The sequence below is a fragment of the Biomphalaria glabrata genome, chromosome 4 (assembly GCF_947242115.1).
Source record: "Biomphalaria glabrata chromosome 4, xgBioGlab47.1, whole genome shotgun sequence".
NCBI classification, from domain to species: Eukaryota; Metazoa; Mollusca; class Gastropoda; family Planorbidae; genus Biomphalaria; species Biomphalaria glabrata.
This window is the reverse complement of record NC_074714.1, coordinates 2,692,233-2,712,445: the sequence shown is the minus strand read 5'-3', so window position 1 is coordinate 2,712,445 and position 20,213 is coordinate 2,692,233. Positions and strand designations below refer to the sequence as shown.

Genomic DNA, 20,213 nt, shown 5'->3' with positions numbered 1-20,213 from the left:
ACGACCGCGCCGTTACTAAGGTAGATCTGGTACTGGGTTATATCAAGGAAAGGGCATTAACTCAGTTCTGTGGAAAGTATTTAACTGAAAAAAGAGTTACTTCAGGGATTGGTTCCTCTTCCATTAGGCGGACATAGGCAGCAAACTATAGCCAAGTTCTTTTATGGAATGTGTGTGTGTATTGGTGTCGTCATCAGTATAGATCCAGTAAGTAACATCGCAATGTCCAAGGTAGTTAAACTAAACAACATATTGTGATACAATCAACAAGTCAATTTTTGTAAAATAAATGAGTAAATATAATTTTATTTTTGGGGGCAAACAGTATAAATGAAAGATTACAATATTTCTCCGTCTAAGATATTTGATGAAACAAGCTGATTAAACTTGTTCTATTATGAAACCAGGACTTGCCAAAGTAGCTTTTACTCTCCCATGCCATTATTTTTCTATCCCCATTTACCCCCCCCCCTTTTTTTTCCCCCTTTAAAAATTAAATAAGTAAAAGTCGAAAGTAACAATAATACAAATAGGCCTAAAAATTAGGGCCCAATGGCTGTATATGGGCCATATATTCCGGGCTAGTCCGGCAGTGAACAAGAGTGATTTAGTCATTATAAAACATCAAATGTTTCTTCTAAATGTTTATATAAAGCCGACTCTAGAATTTATAAAAGTAATTTGAAAAAAAAAAAAAAAAAACTTTCAATCCACATAAATAATCCAGGTCAGGTCAACTGGTAGCTAGTTGTTTCACTGTTATAGCATATATACTTGGAAGACGTCCAACCACTATTTTAAAACCGAAACACATTTTTATAGGGGAGATAATGTATAGGCAATTGGTTTACGGAACTTTTGTTTCTGTGTGTTTACCTGAAGAAAAAACAAAACAAATCGATAACAAAATGTTTTAAATTTACTACTTACTGGAATATGTTTGGATTCCTGGCGTGTAATCAATCAAAGGGAGATTACCAAAATTGATTAATTAGCAAAAGTGAGCGGAGTTATGGGACAGACTGAGAGGTATGAGGAGCAGTCGTTGTAAGATCACGAGATTACGTAAACATGATTCTGTGAACTGATATGTCTTTATGTTATCACTATGACAGTGTAATAATATTATATAAAATAAAATATACAGTTATATAAAATTTTAAAAATAAATATAAATTTATATCAAACTCTATACATTATATCGGATGAAGTGCTCAGCAGTATGAAAATAAAAGGAATAATTTCGATCACATTTGTGTGTAATATATAATTTGTTGGCTTGACTCTGTTAAAGAGATAATCTTATCAAAGACAATGAGATATTCAGACAACACATTCTATCAATATTCTGAACACATATTCTGATGACGTTATACAAACATACACAAAAGTATAAACCATATCACCACATTCACCCAATCTAAGACTAAGTTATAAACACAAGTAAACATAAATCTCTAGACTCTGTAGTTCAATTTGGCACTTCTCCTGCGTAGGTTGTAGCGAGGTTGACTGCCCTGTACAACTGTCTCAGAGTCCTGAGTACGTTCGTGCGTGCCCTGTGGGGTGTGATGGTTCTGCAGGTCCTCTGGGGTGTGATGACTTTGCAGCTCTTGTGGGGTGTGATGATTCTGCAGTTCCTGTGCGGTGTGATGATTCTTCATGTCCTGTGGGTCGTGATGGTTTTGCATGTTCTGTGGGTTGTGATGGTTCTGCAGGTTCTCCACAGAAGGGGTTCGGAGATCCTCACAGCTTTCCAGAGGTTCTTTCATTTCCGGTGTCTCTGCAGGGGTGTCGACAGTTACTTCCGCCTCTTGGTCCTCTGGGTAGAACTCGATTTCTTCCTCCTCTCTCTGAATGAAGAACGATGGTTTGTTAGTTGAAGGAGAGATGGGAGGAGCCAAAAAGAGAGAACGTTTCCTCTTTACCGCTGGCTAGTCAAACCACGGCATATTGAGGGTTACAGTTAATGTCATAACTAGGACGTGGGAGAATAAGAACACCACAAACACCACACACACCACACTAACCACACACACAAACACAGCACACACACAACATACAACAAACACCACATACACCACACACACAAGCAGCACTCACACCATACACACCAATTACACCACACACACCGCATACACAAGCATCACACACACCACACACACAAGCAGCACTCACACCATACACACCAATTACACCACACACACCGCATACACAAGCATCACACACACCACACATACAACACATACGCAAGCCCGTTCACCACATACACCACACGCACCTCTCACACAAACCCCGTTCACCACACACCACACAAATATACAAATACAAGCACCACCAAAACAAACATAAGCACCACACACACCTTATACACCACACACACACAACATACACCCTCTGGTTCAAGATATTAAGGTCTTATCATCTCAAAGGAAATACAAGACACCGATCAAAAAAAAAAACAACAACACTCTTTTGTTCCCTTAGCAATAAAATAAAAGGAGAAAGTGCAACTTCCCGATGTAAGGTTCACATATAATGTTGAAAAAAAAACTGTTATATAAACAAATTTTTTGTGTGCTATCGTCTACTGTTTTGCTACACACAACTGTAAGACACATATCCTCACGGGTAATAAAGATTATTAATAATATCATGATATATCATCATAAAAATGAAATAACTTTCACACTCTGGTACTGGCCAGAGTCGAGATTTGTGAACAGGAAACACAATTATTTCTAATCCCCTTCTCCACTGAGGAATTTTCTGGTGATGTAGCAGGCTGCTGCAGTACCGCCCTCTGGCAAGTAACGAGATTCTTCTTACGGATGTTAAGGGATACATAATTGAGACCAAAACGACTGCTACTGGCAAAGACGGTGAAAAGAGAACAAACTGGCCACCGACAGACAACGGTTTTATCTATGCCAGGTGTTCTCCTCTATGTTTAACCAATTTGGCGCACGAGCACCATTAAGTCGTTTTCGTCGGGCAACTCTGGTACGCCGATCACCCTTCAGCTCGCCTTCGCAACATGGTCGTCATCCAGACGTGATAGGTGACCTCCCAGCTCAGCTGTCGGCTAATAAGCTTTCCCTCTTGGCTGTCCATAACGACATTCGCCTGGACATCGCCATTCGCTGCATTGCCTTATTATTGTATGCCCAGATGGAGCGCAGACTCTTTAGAAAAAAGTGTTAAAGAAGCCTTAGTACCAATATCTCAAATTCATACAGAATGCCATTGCTTGGCAGACGGAACGATTTATTACACCTAATCCTTGTTTGGGGGCGTCCAAAAGCTACTAAAATGTTTTACATGTTTCGGATGCTCCTTCAGAGTTGAAGATAATTACTTCTTAGTCCAAACCTCCCGCGGGACGACGGGGGATGGGAGCGGGCAGGGTTTGAACCCGGGACCATCGATAAATCTGAACGACAGTCCAGCGCGCAAACCGCACGACCAGGCAGCCATCCATACTAGACTTATCTAGATTACATTTTTCCGAACCAAATCTCTTAACATTGTCCGTTTTTTTTCTTGTAAAGAAATTCTAGCCAAATGAGTAAAGTAGCTTTAAGATCCCTCCCCTCCCGAAAAAAAAAACAACTCACTTAAAAGAAGCTCACCTGGATCTTCAGTTTCGGGCACAAAGCTTTTAGTTTCAGCAAACTCTGGTTTGTCACTGAGCTAAGATCTTGATCTAGAGACTCGAGATATAGACACTTGAGGTGAGTCTGGTTAGACAGAAATTCCACTATCCTTTCCGTTAGGTAAAAATCAGTGAGCGATAATGCTGTCACAGAAAAAATAGAGGTGATAGATGTCATGAAAATGAAAGACATAAATTATTATAGCTTTTATATAGCGCTACTTTCATGCTTAAAGCATGCTCAGGGCGCTTTGGTCCAATCTGTGGACCAGTGGGGGGGAAGGGGGTATCTAGGAGTTAGTTTTCCGTGTTGCCTTTAGACGCTCAGTAAACGCAACTCTGCCCGAGTCGGGTGTCGAATCTCGAGCCCCCTTCTAGGTAGCCAAGACAAGCCAAGTTCAAGCACACTTAGCCTCTCGACCACTCTTCCCAAATACGAAAACAAAAACAGAAAGCAATATGAAGAAATGTGGGTGAGATATAAAGAAACCTAAACAAACAAATAAAATAAAAGAGGTATATAAAAAATTAAAGGAGGAAGATTATGTGATTTCATGGATGGCTGCCTGGTCGTGCGGTTTGCGCGCTGGACTGTCGTTCGGATTTATCGACGGTCGAGGGTTCAAACCCTGCCCGCTCCCATCCCCCGTCGTCCTGCGGGAGGTTTGGACTAGGAAGTAAACTATCTTCAACTCTGAAGGAACATCCGAAACATGTAAAACATTTTACATTTTACATGTATATATAAAAGACAACATAAACAATGTCAAGGACACCAGGCCTATATTGAAAGATAACTCTCGTCAACTAAATAAATAAAATAACCTATTCATCAGAGACTTTGCTTTCTGTTCATTAATAGTGTTTGAGTTTGAGTTTTGAGCTTAGGGACATCGGCACAATTGAGGCCATGTCGTGCCCGTAATCCTTCAAGGATCACTTCCCTTTACAAGAGCTAAATTCCATACAGTTAAATCATTAAAAACAAGGTCTATTCACAGCCATCTCTTCATTAAGCGAGTTAACCTTCTCGTCATAATGAGACAGCCTTCTCTTCACAAAGAGAGTTAGCCTTCTCTTCGTAAAGAGGCATAATTCTCTAAATGAAATAGTCTCTCGATTTTTTCGTTTGGCTAAAGCTCGGCAATTACTATTTCACTAATTGCACAATTTATTTATCATTGACATTTGATACATTGGGACAAATTCAAGTAAGCTTTCTAATAGACCGACATCTTGGTCCTCTTTCAGTCGCGCAACGAATATCGATCTTCTCATAGATCTAGAAATGATATGCATACCTGGGCACTAGCTGTGATCGGAACTCATTTGCACAGCAGTTCTTCCCTCTCCAGCAAGTGCCGATACAGTTTGGGAATTATTTTAAGGTCATGATTTTAATTTTAATTGTGCAGTAATGAAATTAACAATTATCTCTTAAAAATATAAATTACTTCTACCTTATCATAGGTAGGCTTTTAAATTTTAATTCTATTATTCCAGAAAAACATATTTTTAAATGTTAATACCTCATTTAATTAGCTTAATTAAGTCTACAGGTAACTAATATTTAACATGACTGACTCTAAATATAAAGCCAGAAAGTGGTGTTAATTGTTTTTTGTTTATTTTTCTTCTTTCCTCGTCGAACTTATATTGCCTATGTGCCTTTCGTGTGTCAAAATTGTATGTAATGACACTATGAAGCCACTTAAACTCTCAGTAGTTATAAAAAAAAAGGTAGAAGACGGCATGAATATTTTCAATTTGTTATCAACGCAGTTAACCAAAAGAAACACGTTAAAAATATGCGATTAAAATTTAAAACGAAAATTAATCAAACTCGTCGAACTTATATTGCCTATGTGTCTATTGTGCGATACAATCGTATGTATCGACAATATGGAACCGCTTAAGCTCTGAGTAGTTACAAAAAAGGTAGAACACGGCATGAATATTTTCCATTTGTTATCAACGCAGTTAACCAAAGAAACACCTTAAAAATATGCGATTAAAATTTAAAAAGACATTTAATCAAACATAAATCGGACATTGCCTATTTAATTGACTTGTTTCAAACATTCATTGAGGTGTTAACTTGCATACAGTTGCTATTGTTTTTTTCAGTCTTCGCCTTGCTATGGTTAGAAATCAGTAGAAAAATGAAGTTGATGAATCAGCAAATAGCAATCTAGCAATATTAGATAAGCAGGGAAAGACTTTTGGAAAGCATAGCAAGGAGTCTACGATCCAAAAAAGTTTGGGAACCACTGATTTAAGTAATGGAGAGTTTATTTCCTTAAGTACTTTCGGTAGTGACAATCTTATTGCATTCGATAGGACTGTCTCAGTTGTACCTTCAGGACAGAAGACTCTAAAGTAAAGTAGCCATTATACATAAAACACTGAACCATAATCTTCAAATACAAAAACAAAATTTAATAAAATACTCTGAAAGACACAAATATCAAGGCGCATTCCTCGTCCCATATGCTAGGACAAATTTGTACAAATACTCCTTCTTCCCTAGTGCTATTAGAGCATGGAATGGGTTGCCTGAGCTAGCCAGGAAAACCAGTGACTTGGCAGAATTTAAGTCATTGGTTAATATGCATGACTAAATGCATGATGCGTAGGACGTAATCATCTTCTTTTTTTTGAAGTAACGTCTGTATAGTATAAGATAAGAAGATAAGATATCTATGGTCATAAAAGCACGTACTTTGTATCTTGGTAAAAGACCCTAAGCCTTGTAGCAATGCCAGTGAGATATCTTCCGGAGTTGTTTCCTCTGTGCAATGGAATAAACCATCAATATACAAAGTTGCTATTTTGGCGCCACACGAGTTGCCAACTTTCTTTAACACCACTGTACCTAAAAATCAGAATTTGAATACTATTAGAATGATATTTGAGATCAGGGGCGGACTGGCTAAATGGGCATTTGGGCAAATGCCCGGTGGTCCGGTATCAAAATGGGCCGGTAGGACCACAGTAAGCAATCTTCTTTTTATAAGATAAGGGCCGCATGGATGCCACTATAAAATTGTTAAATGTTTTATAGTATTCCTTTTTTTCAGGGGAAGGGGCCTCTGAGCGAAATATTTTAAAAAAAAATCTTTTACAGACTCTACTAAGACTCCACTAATTTAATCTAAAATATTTTCCGTCATAATGTAATAGCCTATATCCGTAGAGCTTCATCCTTTTAGGGCCTTTACACTTTGCGATTAAAAAGCAACATAAAGCCTTTATTCCATATAAGGACACAGTGTTCACTCTAAGCATGTGTACATCTATCGATACATTATCAAATTTAACAGAATGATTTTGAGGACAGGTAGCCCTAGAACTGGATGTCCATCATATAATATAGCCCTACAATTTATCGGCCGGATGGTATAGAAATGCCCGGGCAAATTTCGATACCCAGTCCACACCTGTTTGAGATTCCCTTACATGGATTCAAATCAAGATTTTTGGTGTAATATTTTTAGTGCAACCTGTGCGCAGGGTATGGAAATATTGATAAGTGAAATATTTTTAAACACCATGTAATACTGTTAGTGCGCCATCGTGAACAGTCGAATCCAATTTCTAAACCCTGAAAGGTCTGAAAAGGGGAACTTTACTAATGGCATGATTCATAAATAATGCAGCTAGAAAACTAGTAGGTGGATGGAGATGCAGAAGACGTTTTAGGATGCAGACTTTTATTGCTTAAAACTAGTGGACCCTAATTTCACTAAGCAAAGGAATTCATCTATTAATCTTCGAATACTAGCATCATGTGCGTAGACAGGGGGGGGTGGAGTTCCCCCCCCCCCAAAAAAAAAATCCTGGCTACGCCCATGACTAGCATTGATGAACATTCATGACTGTTTTAAAGGAACGTCTGTACTTTAAATATAATATAGGATATGTAGATAGATAGATATAAAAGAAAGACAGATGTATAGATAGATAGATGAGTAGACGGACACTCCTTTCCATACCTAAAATATTTCTAACTCAGAGACCTAAAATAGAATAACTAAACACTTACCTTGCTCGAGGTCAAGGCCAGCATTTGTCAAATGTAACTCTTTTAACTCGCACTGGAAGTGTGCCAGTCCTCGTATGCACATGACGACATCTTTATGTCTGCTGTCTTTCTTCCAATTGTTGGTCATTCGACTCACATTTAACAACTGAAGCGTCACGAGTTTGTTAGTCTTTTGCTCCAGCAAGTGACGCAATAATAACAGAAGTTTCGAGTCGCCCGAACTGTCAGTTGCTTTCGGATCTGTCAAGAATTGACAGATCAATCAAGGATGGCTGCCTGGTCGTGCGGTTTGCGCGCTGGACTGTCGTTCGGATTTATCGACGGTCGAGGTTTCAAACCCTGCCCGCTCCCATCCCCACCGTCGTCCTGCGGGAGGTTTGAACTAGGAAGTAATTATCTTCAACTCTGAAGGAACATCCGAAACTTGTAAAACAACAAACATTCTAGTTTTAATTTGGTTTTTTTTTTAAACATTGCTTATTTTTCATTTCTAATATCTTATTCTCTAAACAAGGGTTATCACCCCTTAGGTTGGGCCGTTTTCATAAACTAGTATCGGTTAGTGCCCTTTATTTCTAGAGTGATTGACAAGACCCCTTAACTCTTTCTCTCCGAACTGACGATACCAACGTTGATTCCACCAGAATGTGGTAAATAATTACGGAGAGAAAGAGTTAAGAGTCTTAGATGACAGTGGATCCATAAGCTCTGAATGAAAGATCTGACTATAGTTTTGAGACGCGGTGGCTGAGTGGTAAAGTGCTTGGCCTCCAAACCGGAAGTTCCCAGGTTGGAATCCTTGTGCAGACTGTAGTTTTTAACTTCGGGATCTTTAAGACGCCTCTGAGTCCACCCAGCTCAAAAGGGGTAAATGAAACTAGTTGGGGAAAAAGTGATGGCGGTTGGGCCGTTGTGCTGGCCACGTGATATCCTCGTTAATCGTGGGCCACAAATGACCTTTACATCCTCTTCCCAATAGATAGCAAGGTCTGAAGGGTAACTGTACTTATTCTTACATGTCCATAGATAACCTTTAATTAGAGGATCGTTCTATCACATCAGTTCGGCTAGGCTCCTACTTAACCCTTTCTTAATGACAATCAGTTCATTAAATTCTTAAGATCCTTAAAAATGTAAACAATACTTATAACAATCTTAGCCAGCCAAACAATGCAATCACATAAGGAATACTTTCGCCTTGAAACGAGACCATAGAAGGCCTGAACACTGACCGGCAACGTCGCAATCTGTGGGCAGCTTAGATAAATAGCTCATTGCTACGTCACAGGTCTAAGCTGCCCACGGGTTGTGACGTTGCAGGTCAGGCCTTATTAAACGATTGGCATCGCTGGAACAAGTCTATTTATTTGCATGGTGAGCGGTAGGACTGTGGCTGTTGATAGTTTGTACTTAACGCTAGCAGTTGGGAAATATAGGCATTGGATAGATCCACAAGGAGATCATGCATGAAGGAAGGGTCCCGGATTGCAACAGTAGTAGAAAAAAAAGGGAAATCGCAACAGCGCCTGGTGATTACAGATGCCAAACCTGTGACCGCAGCTGTGTATCAAGGATTGGCCTCCCCAGTTGCATTACAAGTTGCAAAGGGTTAAGATTATCTCTACACACCTTAACTGACACAGCTACAGATATTCGTGATGACAATAGCGAAATCCTCGTGAAGACTGGGATTTTTATAAGGGCGCCTCTAAATACACCCAGCTTTAATGGGTACCTGACATTTGTTGGGGGAAAGAAAGTTGTGCTGGCCACATGACACACTCATTTACCGTGAGCCACAGAAACAGATGACCCTTACCTTACCTGCCATATAGATCGCAAGGTCTGAAAGGGGAAATTACTAAGTGTGTTACCCTAGTTGTTAGTTATCTTCGCTTATTTTTAAATCTCACATCTCATTACGTTTTCTTTTGTTTCGGCAGAGATGTGTTGACACACTCACCTTTGCAATCTATAATTAAGTGTTTAATTTCACTGGGTATCTTCCGCTTAGTAAAGTCCAGGGCTCTCATAGGCGTGCTGGCATTGATTCTAAAAGTAAGGGTGGTCCATTTTTCTGACTCGGTGAAGGCCTCGTGCCAGTGCTTGCAGGCATTGGACATGCTCAGTCTGTCCCTGTGGGAGGCCATCTCGTAGATCAGCCCTAATGCTCCATCAGGAAGCTGTGCCCAGTCGCAAGGCGTCTAGAGAGAGAGAGAGAGAGAGAGAGAATGACTTCAAATTTGTTTTATAATACCGTTTATGCGTGCTTCTTTTTATAACAGCCACACTTAATTGACAAATCAAATAAGTTGACTTATTATCATGTCCCACATAGAATTAAATGTCCTTTCACTTTTTTGGGTAGATTCTTCATTAAGAGTCCATTTCATAAAGGTATCAATCAATCGTAGTAAAATTGAGACATTTTGTTAACCTGGGGGGGGGGGGGATGGATTTTAAAACTTTGAGCCGACATTTCCGCGGGCCGGATGGAACCACGTTGCGGGCCGAATCTGGCCTGAAGGCCGTATTTTGGGCATCACTGATTTAGACTAATACATGTCTCTAGAATGTAAAGACATGGAAGAGTAAAGACATGTATTTATTACTTATTGCAATGCAGAAAAGCCAATATCTACATATTTGAGAATACTCCTATGGAAAACAAGACGAGATTATGCACACACTCCATTGGCTTCCTCTGAAAGCGAGAATTGACTACAAGTTACCCTTGTACCCTAGTGAGCTGACCACTCTATATGTCTCTCAGAGAACACTGCGCTCCATGGACACAACGCTTCTAGTGATTCCACGTTTCTCCCTCAAAAGCTACGGTCTGAGGTTTTCTTTCAGTGCACGGACCAAAGGTTTGGAACTCACTCCCCATTGATCTCAGACAGCATGCTACACTACTTTCAAGAAGAACATTAAGACCTATCTGTCCAAAACTTGTTTAAATTAGTTGGTCATTTTAGTGCTCGTGATTATCACAGCGCCATGAGCCTACATTACATGTTTGTTAACAGCACTCTATAAAGTAGATAATTATTATTATTATTATTATTGTTTAAATGAATACAATAACATAATTACATTTCAAATTAAATCAAAAATAAACAACTAAGATAATTCCTCTCACCCATTTCATCGAATAAATCTGCAGTAAGCCCCCCAAAAAGAGGCTAACAAAACCCACAGAAGATGCAAAAGAAAAGCGGCAAAAGCCCATGGATTTTAAGGATGTAAACAACTCGACAACGCGTTGCAGATTAGTCCATACTTAATACTATGGGCTAATGAATTTTTGACCCAGAGAGCTCAGAGGGTTAGGGTAAACAATGTTATATCTAATGAACGCATAGTTAACACAGGGGCGCCCCAGGGGGCTGTAACATCGCCATTGTGGTTCATTTTGTACACCAATGATTTTCAATCCGATAGTTCTTGTTGCTCCTTCACAAAATTCGCTGATGATGCGGCTCTTCTTGCCCTGCTCTCAGAGAGCTCAGACGTAAATGAGTATTTCAAAGAACTAGAACACATTGGGGAATACTGTAAAGATAATTTTTTATTATTAAATGTAAAAAAAACCAAAGAAATGATAATCGATTTTCGTAGGGACATGAAGGGAAATGATATTGTTTCTGTAGCTGGAGAGACTATTGAAATTGTGCAAACCTTTAAATACCTTGGTACTATCCTAGACAATAAACTAAATTTTACTGCAAATACTGATTATATCAGCAAAAAAGGGCAGCAAAGATTACGACTACTAAGAAAACTGTCCTCGTTTAATGTTAGCGAAAAGGCCTTGGCTATGTTTTATCACGCTCACATCTGCAATATTTTAAGTTTCAATATCACTGCCTGGTATGGCAATCTGAGCATTAAAAATAAGAATAAACTTTATAGAATCCTAAATGCTGCTGGCAAAATTATTGGCAAAAAACCAACCCCATTTGGTCAGTTGTTTGAGACAAACATCTATAAAAAAGCTAACAAGATCCTCGAAATAAAGAATCACCCTTTGTGTCAGGATTTTGTGATTTTACCATCACAAAAGAGATACAAGACACCGATAGCAAAGACAAACAGACACAAACACTCTTTTGTTCCCCTGGCAATCAAATCATTAAATAAGAACAATCTGGTATAAACTTTGTCACATGTAAATTATGAGTGAGTCTGGTGTGAATGTACACTTTGGTTTCTTATAGTTATAATGTTTTTTGTTTGGTGTAATGCACAAATTGTAAGACAAATTTCCTTACGGATAATAAAGATTATTATTATTATTATTATTATTATTATTATTATTATTCTATGATTTCGTAATTTATATCCTAATTTCAAAAAGAAAGTCCGCTGCCGATGACAGATGGAAATCTAAATCGACCATCTGCAGACAATGGTTATGCTTGCTCTGGGCGTGGCAAAATATGTAGGTCACAGCTGGGGCTGCGCAGCCACGGGAAATACTGCATTCCTCACTAATCTTTGGACTCGAAGACAAGCCTTATTATTCTAATTTTATTGGTTGTCAATATACTTTCACGATAGGGGTAGAAAAAGTCATCCTCCCCCAAACCAGTTGTTACCTTTTTCCTTTTTAGAACTTTCCTCTCAGATGTTTGCTGTAATTCCAGTTTCCTCATTTTCTGGATAATGACGTCATCGACTTCCAGAGGCTTGCGTTTCCTACGCATACCTATTAACGATAGTGATGACATTGATAAATATTGATGATAGTGATGATATTGATGACATTGATGATATTGATGAATATCTATGCTATTGATAAATATTGATGATATTGATGACATTGATAAATATTGATGATATTGATGAATATTGATGATGAATATTGATGATATTGATGATATTAACGATATTAATAATATTGATGATATTAATGAATATTGATGATATTGACGACATTGATTAATATTGATGATATTGATGACATTGATTAATATTGATGATATTGATAATATTAACGATATTAATACTATTGATGATATTGATTAATATTGATGATATTGGTGACATTGATTAATATTGATTAATATTGATGATATTGATGACATTGACTAATATGGATTAATATTGATGATATTGATGACATTGATGAATATTGATGAATATTGACGATATTAATGAAATTAATGATATTGATGACATTGATGAATATTGACGATATTAATGAAATTAATGATATTGATGATATTGATAATATAGATGATATTGATGAGATTGATAATATTTATGCTATTGATGATATTGACAAATGACAATATTTATGATATTGATGACATTGATGATATTGATGACATTGATGACATTGATGATATTAATAATATTGATGATATTTATGCTATTTTTGCTTTTGATAATATCGATGATATTGATGATATTGATGATATTTATGATATTGATGATATTTATGCTATTGATGATTTTGATGACAATGATGATATTGGTGATATTGGTGATATTGATAATATTGATGCTATGTATATATGTATATATTTCATATACTTATGCTACAAAGTTAATTGACCTTTTTAGTTTCCTGCGCATATCGTTTTGTTTTTAATATTTTCTAAGGCACATTTCAGATCTTGTCTATTTCTTGACGTGGATTGTTCCAAAAAAGGAACTAAATATATTTATTATATCTATAATTTAATTCTTATCTATTGTGTCTCTGTAATACATTGTTACGTATCTCTCCTACTATCCAGGCTCTCTTCAAACTGCACCACACGACACAACGAACTTAAAGAACCTCACAACTCAGGGCTGCAAAGTATAAGTAGCAATTTAATTTCAAATACATTACAACACTGAACGGTTGGCAACAACATCACAATAACTGTCCAAAAACCTAGCCTTGCTCCGCCTGACTTCACACACCGTGCTGGTTCTCGCCTCGTACTGGTCACATTGCGAGGTAAGGTGAAGTGAAGTCTTTCTGACACACTCGCTCTTATATTGTGTCTCTACTGGCCTTCTCGAACCTTCTAGACCACTCCAGTTGATCACTTTCGCCGTGACTTGCGTGCGTAATATTTACGACATTGGTCCTTGCCGAACTGGCGAGTACTGTCACTGGTCACGGTTGACCGCTCGTCCTGCGCTGGACTGTGGCGATTTGGGTAGGCTAAAAACACACATCACTACCCCCATCTGTGTCACAACCAGGTTAACAACAATATATATATATATATATATATATATATATATATATATATATATATATATATATATATATATATATATATATATATATATATATATATATATATATATATATATATATATATAAATATATATATATATATATATCTAGGCCTAAATATATATATACTCTCTGTGGCATTTTACGTCTCGAGAGACGATCTTTTCCCTTTGCAACTTCTTGTGTGACTAAAGAGGCCAATCCTTGATACACAGCTGCGATCGCAGGTTGGGCATATGTAATCACCAGGCGCCGTTGCATTTTCACCCTTCTTTCTGCTTCTGTTGTGTATGACATCTGCAATCCGTGACCCTTCCTTTATGCTCTCTCTCCATGTGTATCTGTCCAGTGCCACCTCTTCCCAGTTGCCAGTGTCGATTTTGAAGAGCTTCATGTCGCGTTTGCATACATCCGTATAACGTAAAAGTGGGCGACCAGCGGCTCTCCTGCCTTCTATTAGATCGACCTACTGGCATTCTACGAAAGTGGCCAAGCCAGCCAAGGCGTCTGCTGCTGATAACAGAGCGGATGTCCTGGCATCCTGCTCTATGTAGCACTTCCTCATTGGTTATCTTATCTTGCCACCTTATTTTAAAGATCCGCCTTAGGCATCGGAGGTGGAAGACATTCAGCTTTTTTTCCTGCCATGAGTAGGTTGACCATGTTTCACTTCCGTACAGCAAGGTGCTCAACACACAGGTCCTGTAGACTAGGGCTTTAGTACTGCTAGTCAGCAATATGTTGTCCCAGACTCTTTTCTGCAACCGTGACATGGTGGCCATTGCCTTGGCTATCCTGTTGTTTATGTCTTTATCCAGTAGAGTGTTGTTGGATATGATGGAGCCAAGGCCTATATATATATATATATATATATATATATATATATATATATATATATATATATATATATATGTCTTTATTTCTTATCTTCTCTTTCTTATCTAATACAGACGTTACTTCAAAAAAGAAGAGATGATTACGTCCTACGCGTCATGCATTTAGTCATGTATGTTAACCAATGACTTTCTGCCAAGTCGCTGGTTTTCCTGGCTGGCTCAGGCAACCCTTTCCATGCTCTAATAGCGCTAGGGAAGAAGGAGTATTTGTACAAATGACCTTCACCTTTACCTTCACTCATGTTATTTCATTTAGATTTTTAAAAAGTTTCCCTTTCTGACATTGCGATCTATAGGGCAGATGATGTCTTCTGTTTTTTAAGGCCACCGGTCAACGAGCAGGTTTTCATGTGGCCAGCACAATGACAAACTGCCTTTACTTTCCCCCAACTAAAGTCAGGTACCAATTAGAGTTGCGTGAACTCAGGGGAGCTCTGAAAATCATGAAATTCAAAATCCCAGTCTTCACTGAGATTCGAACCCATGACCCCAGGTTCGAAAGCCAAGCGCTTAAGCACTCAGCCTCTACTTGGATTTTAGTCGAAACCAATTCCCCCAGATGTAACCGGTTCTTTGCCATGGTCCACAATGTACACTGTTAAAACATTTTCTTCTGCTATTAATATTCAAATAGTTTCTTCCAATAGCCTGGCATTTGAGGCAGTCTAACAGGATGTGCTTCACAATTAGTAACAGAATCCTCCGTTACAACCAATTCACAGAATAGAATCTTCCGAATCACGATGAAGCCTCCGTTACAACCAATTCACAGAATAGAATCTTCCGAATCACGATGAAGCCTCCATTACAACCAGATGACAGTGAAGCCTCCGTGACAAGTCATTAGTGACAATATAGATACAGTTTAGGCCTATAAGTGATAATATAGAAAAAAATAGTGGACTTTCTTCTCGGACCTTACGATCTATAGAGCAGATGATGTAAAAGTCATATTTTTTGTGGACCACGCTTAACGAGGGTGTCATGTGGCCATCATAACGACCAACCACCTTTACTTTTCCTCAACTAATGTCAGGTACGCATTAGAACTGGGTGGACTCAGATGCGCCCTAAAGATCCCGAAATTATAAATTCTAGTCTTCACTAGGATTTGAACACGGGACCCCAGTTTGAAAGTCCCTATAGCGATGATATAGTTACTGGTTATTAAGGAAACTATATTTATTTGAAACACTTTTTTTTTAAATGGAACCACAAATCCCTTTTCTTTTTTAATGTTATAAAAACCTAGAAAACCTAGAATTGAGTTCTAAGCGTGTAACATTTTTATAACTTCGAGATGACACCAATCTCTTACCTGAAATATCAACTTCTGAAACTCTTAGGCAAACATCTTTTAGGCAAACATCTTTTCGGCAAACATTTTTTAGGCAAACACTTAACACTTTGCTTACAGCCTACAAAGATAGACATTAAAGATCCCATATTCAACAAGGCTTAGGATTTCTTTTATCTGTTCATTGGCGTTATACCAAATGAGAATTCTGAAGAAATTGCTAAGCCTACGTTGCAACCAATTCACAACGAATATATTCTTTTTGTATATATTGTATCGTTGGGGCGTTTAGACCAATAGCTCGTTGCCATGACGTACAGACCAGTGACGTGGCGACGAGCTATTGGTCTAAACTGCTCACAGGTTGTGACGTTGCAGGTCAGTGTCCAGGCCTTCTATGACGACTGGTCTTGGTTCACCCAACTTTAATGGGTACCTGACATTAGCTGGGGGAAGAATATGCGATGGGTCGTTGTGCTGGCCACACGCTCGTAATCCGTCGGTAACAGAAACCATTTTGCGTTATATAGGGCAGATGATGTTAAAATCGTTTGTTTCTCTGGCCAACGGTTAACGAAAAGGGTGTCATGTGGCCAGCACAACGACAAAACCGTCTTCACTATCTCCAACTAAAGTCAAGTACCCATTAGAGTTGAATGGCACCCTCAAAATCCAGAAATTCAAAATCCCAGTCTTCACCTAGACTCGAACCCAGGACACCAGCTTCGGAAGCCAAGCACCTAACCACTCAGTCAACGCTATTTGGTACGTGAATAGCAAATTGACGACCAGGTACTTCAACCCAAGCTACTTTTGAAAAGGAAGGACTCGTCTTTAGGACGTGGCAACGAGCTATGGGTCTAAACTGCCCACAGGTTGTGACGTTGCAGCTTAGTTTTGACGCCTTCTATAAAGAGTAGTCTTTCTCCGACACACATTATAAGGAGCCGTAACAATATGAGAAGACATATAAATCCAGTGTGGAACATTTCTAGCGCACAAGGAATGGACCTCATTTACCAATCGTAAACAATCAACATTTAGCCACGTGGGGCTCTATATCTTCTATACAATTTACGATCTCATGTTTAATTCATGATGGTTGTCACGTGATAGTTTTTTCGTTGTTTTATCAATAAGATCACGTGACTAAATGTTGTTTGTTTACGATTGGTAAATGAGGTCCATTGCTAGTCAATATTGTTGATGTCACTTGGGTTAGAGCTAGGTTTCTGAGCCAAATAAAACATTCGTCTAAGGAACCCTCTAACTGCTAAGGCCGCTATAAGGCCGCTCAGTACTTTCAATGCAAAACATAGCACTAGTCATATACTAGATGAAATAATAGCTGACCGGGTACAATTCTTACCTTGTGGTCGTCGGGTCCCAAGCACGGATTGCGAGAGAGCGGAGCCTGATCAGAGCAGTGAGTATTTTTGTCTTCTATTTGATCGCAAGGTTCATTTTTGTCCTCCAATTGGTCACCAGTGCCAGGTTCATTTTTGTCCTCCATTTGGTCATCAGTGCCAGGTTCATTTTTGTCCTCTAATTGGTCACCATTGCATGGATCATTTTTGTCCTCTAATTGGTCACCAGTGTCAGGTTCATTTTTGTCGTCTAATTGGTCACCAGTGTCAGGTTCATTTTTGTCCTCTAATTGGCCACAGGAGCCAGGCTCATTTTTGTCCTCTAATTGGCCACAGGCGCCAGGCTCATTTTTGTCCTCTAATTGGCCACAGGGGCCAGGTTCATTTTTGTCTTCTGTCATCTTTGCAGGTCTTACATTAAAGTAGTAAAAATTCTAGTTAGATTATATATATCAGTAAACCTTATTGTCACAATAACTCGTCTTGTTTTGATTCAATTGTTGTCGATATGAATTGTTCTACATGTAACAATTTGAGCTGTCGTCCTACGTTGACATGTGCACCACAAGTTGTCTTCCCTTGCCAATTAGAGGCTACTTTGCGGGTGTGTAACACTTTGTAGGTTGTGTCCTGTCTTTAACCAGTTTGAATTATCTCGCGTAAACTATATCACCTAACGAATATTGTCTACGGCTAAACCTCCGTCGTTAAAAGTCTTCGATGCAACTATTTTATGATCAATTTAGAAACTAATCCAATCCGACATTAAAACTTTGACTTCAGAAATAAAGGTGTCTAAAATTGGAGGTTCTACCCACGTAGGAGTTCAATGGTTTCAGCGATGTAACGTCCAACGTTGATCAGAGATCCGTCATTTGAGAACCACTGGAAAGACAGAGGAAAAAAAGTTTTTCTACATTTTTTTTCTACACGTCTGCTATTTGTAATTTTGTCAAAAACAGTAATCTCCCTTAGAAAGGTCGGTGCTCAAGACATTTTTTATACTTGTACATATTTCTTCGACTGCTAAATCTAGTTAAACTCTTATTTTATTTTGTCATGACACCTAGAGCATAGATCTGAATTTGCACTATTTATTTTGTCATGACACCTAGCAGGGCGGGCTGGCTGTCAAAATCGGCCCTGCCATTACAATGCAATGTGGAACAAAAGGCGCTTCACAAGTGTACCGTGTTCTTGCCTGTCTGTATTCACATGCTAGTATTGCATTGTTAAGTCTGAACAGTATCTATGATACAGGGCGAAGCAAGGATCAATCAAGATATACTAACACATAAAATCATTTCTTACTGCTATTCAGAGCGACCCGTTCGGCGGCAGCACCACCTGGCCATTGGCTCATAGTGCACTAGCCCGAATGTGGCATGCCAATATGGCCAGTCCGCCCCTGATACATAAAGTATGTATCTAGACTTAGATCAGCCCTTTCTTATTTTGTCAAGACACCTAGAAAATGGATCTTGATTTAATCTCCTTGAGGTGCTGTGTCATGACATGATTAGGAATACATCGGACGATTCCCTTCTTGATCATTAAACATATTTGTTGACCAACATCAGCGTCGACTAAATAACTTGATTGTTTTGACCTCCTGCTTATTTTAACGTCTGTGTAACACTACTTGAGCGGCTAGCTTCAAGCAAGATATTTGAACTATTGTTGTTATTTTTTTGGTCATACGCTAATTAGAAGTGAAAGACAATATTACAGTTTATATCAAACTGCTCCTAATAATCTTTGGGGACTAGGGTGTAATGGGTTAATCAGGATCTAAGGTGACGCAGGACCAAAGGAAGAACTTACGCTTGACTCCTCATTAAAGGTCGGTGCAGAACGCAACGTGAATTTGGATGGTGCGAATGCGTGTTGAAAAAGGATAATGAAATAGAATGAAGATAATGAAATAGAATGAAGAGAATGAAATAGAATGAAGATAATGAAATAGAATGAAGAGAATGAAATAGAACGAAGAGAATGAAATAGAATGAAGAGAATGAAATAGAATGAAGAGAATGAAATAGAATGAAGAGAATGAAGAGAATGAAATAGAAATTTTAAAAAACGAATAAACATGAAGAAACATTATTAACATTTGTGTTCGGAAAACCCCGATTCAATTACCCGTACAAAGACCAATTCATAGTTGTGTGTTAGTAATACGTGCCTGACACTCTGACAACAAGTGACGCCATGAATATGTTATTGTGGTATTGTTTATAGAATGGAAACATTTGTTCATAATAATAGTTAAGCTGTTTAAACTGGTCATCCTCACAGGCCAATGCTCAGTCTTTTCATGGTCAATAGGTCAAACGAGAGTACACTTTAGCAAGTGGAGATTCTGATCTGAGATGAAAACTTTATAGATTTAGATCTAGGCGTATGATTTACTATGAATCTTATGCTTCCGCTAAGATGTCTTCTAGTAAGTTCTAGTGTCACTATTCACTATAGATCTAGAACTAGATCTATCGCCTGGACCATCGTAACACTTGAATCTGACACAAACTGCGGCCCTCACTATCAATGATTTTAAACTACTCCGGTACAAATGTCTGCAACCCTGGGGGTCACCCGATTTTTACATTATATAAATGAGATAGCTAAGGACCTACCTTTCTCTTGTGAGGATGTCAAAACTGTGACCGATCAATGTCAAAGTTGCGCCTAACTGAAGTCCCGGCTTTG

General features: G+C 38.5%; 1 protein-coding gene across 2 annotated transcripts; it reads right to left on the bottom strand.

Moving 5' to 3' along the window:
* Positions 1-468: 468 nt before the first annotated feature.
* Positions 469-20,213, bottom strand: LOC106079004 (uncharacterized). 2 transcript variants are annotated; one of them, XM_056027358.1, is made up of 9 exons: positions 20,141-20,213; positions 17,507-18,389; positions 16,159-16,258; positions 12,302-12,411; positions 9,664-9,904; positions 7,701-7,940; positions 6,378-6,530; positions 3,633-3,799; positions 469-876 (listed from the first exon to the last, which is right to left on the bottom strand). In XM_056027358.1, exons 2-9 carry the CDS (start codon positions 17,903-17,905, stop codon positions 817-819), a joined length of 1,470 nt encoding a protein of 489 aa, XP_055883333.1. In that variant the 5' UTR covers positions 17,906-18,389; positions 20,141-20,213; the 3' UTR covers positions 469-816. The 2 variants fall into 2 exon arrangements, with proteins under 2 accessions (XP_055883333.1, XP_055883332.1); XM_056027357.1 differs by lacking the exon at positions 469-876 and adding an exon at positions 1,229-1,853.

What these genes read in the sequence shown, in the direction of transcription:
- LOC106079004 (XM_056027357.1), bottom strand. Translation starts at nt 17,905, where the DNA reads ATGACAGAAGACAAAAATGAACCTGGCCCCTGTGGCCAATTAGAGGAC. An exon ending in TGGGACCCGACGACCACAAG is followed by an intron (nt 16,259 to 17,506) that starts GTAAGAATTGTA and finishes CTATCTTTGTAG; the next exon opens with GCTGTAAGCAAAGTGTTAAG. An exon ending in GTCTTTTACCAAGATACAAA is followed by an intron (nt 3,800 to 6,377) that starts GTACGTGCTTTT and finishes TTTCTGTGACAG; the next exon opens with CATTATCGCTCACTGATTTT.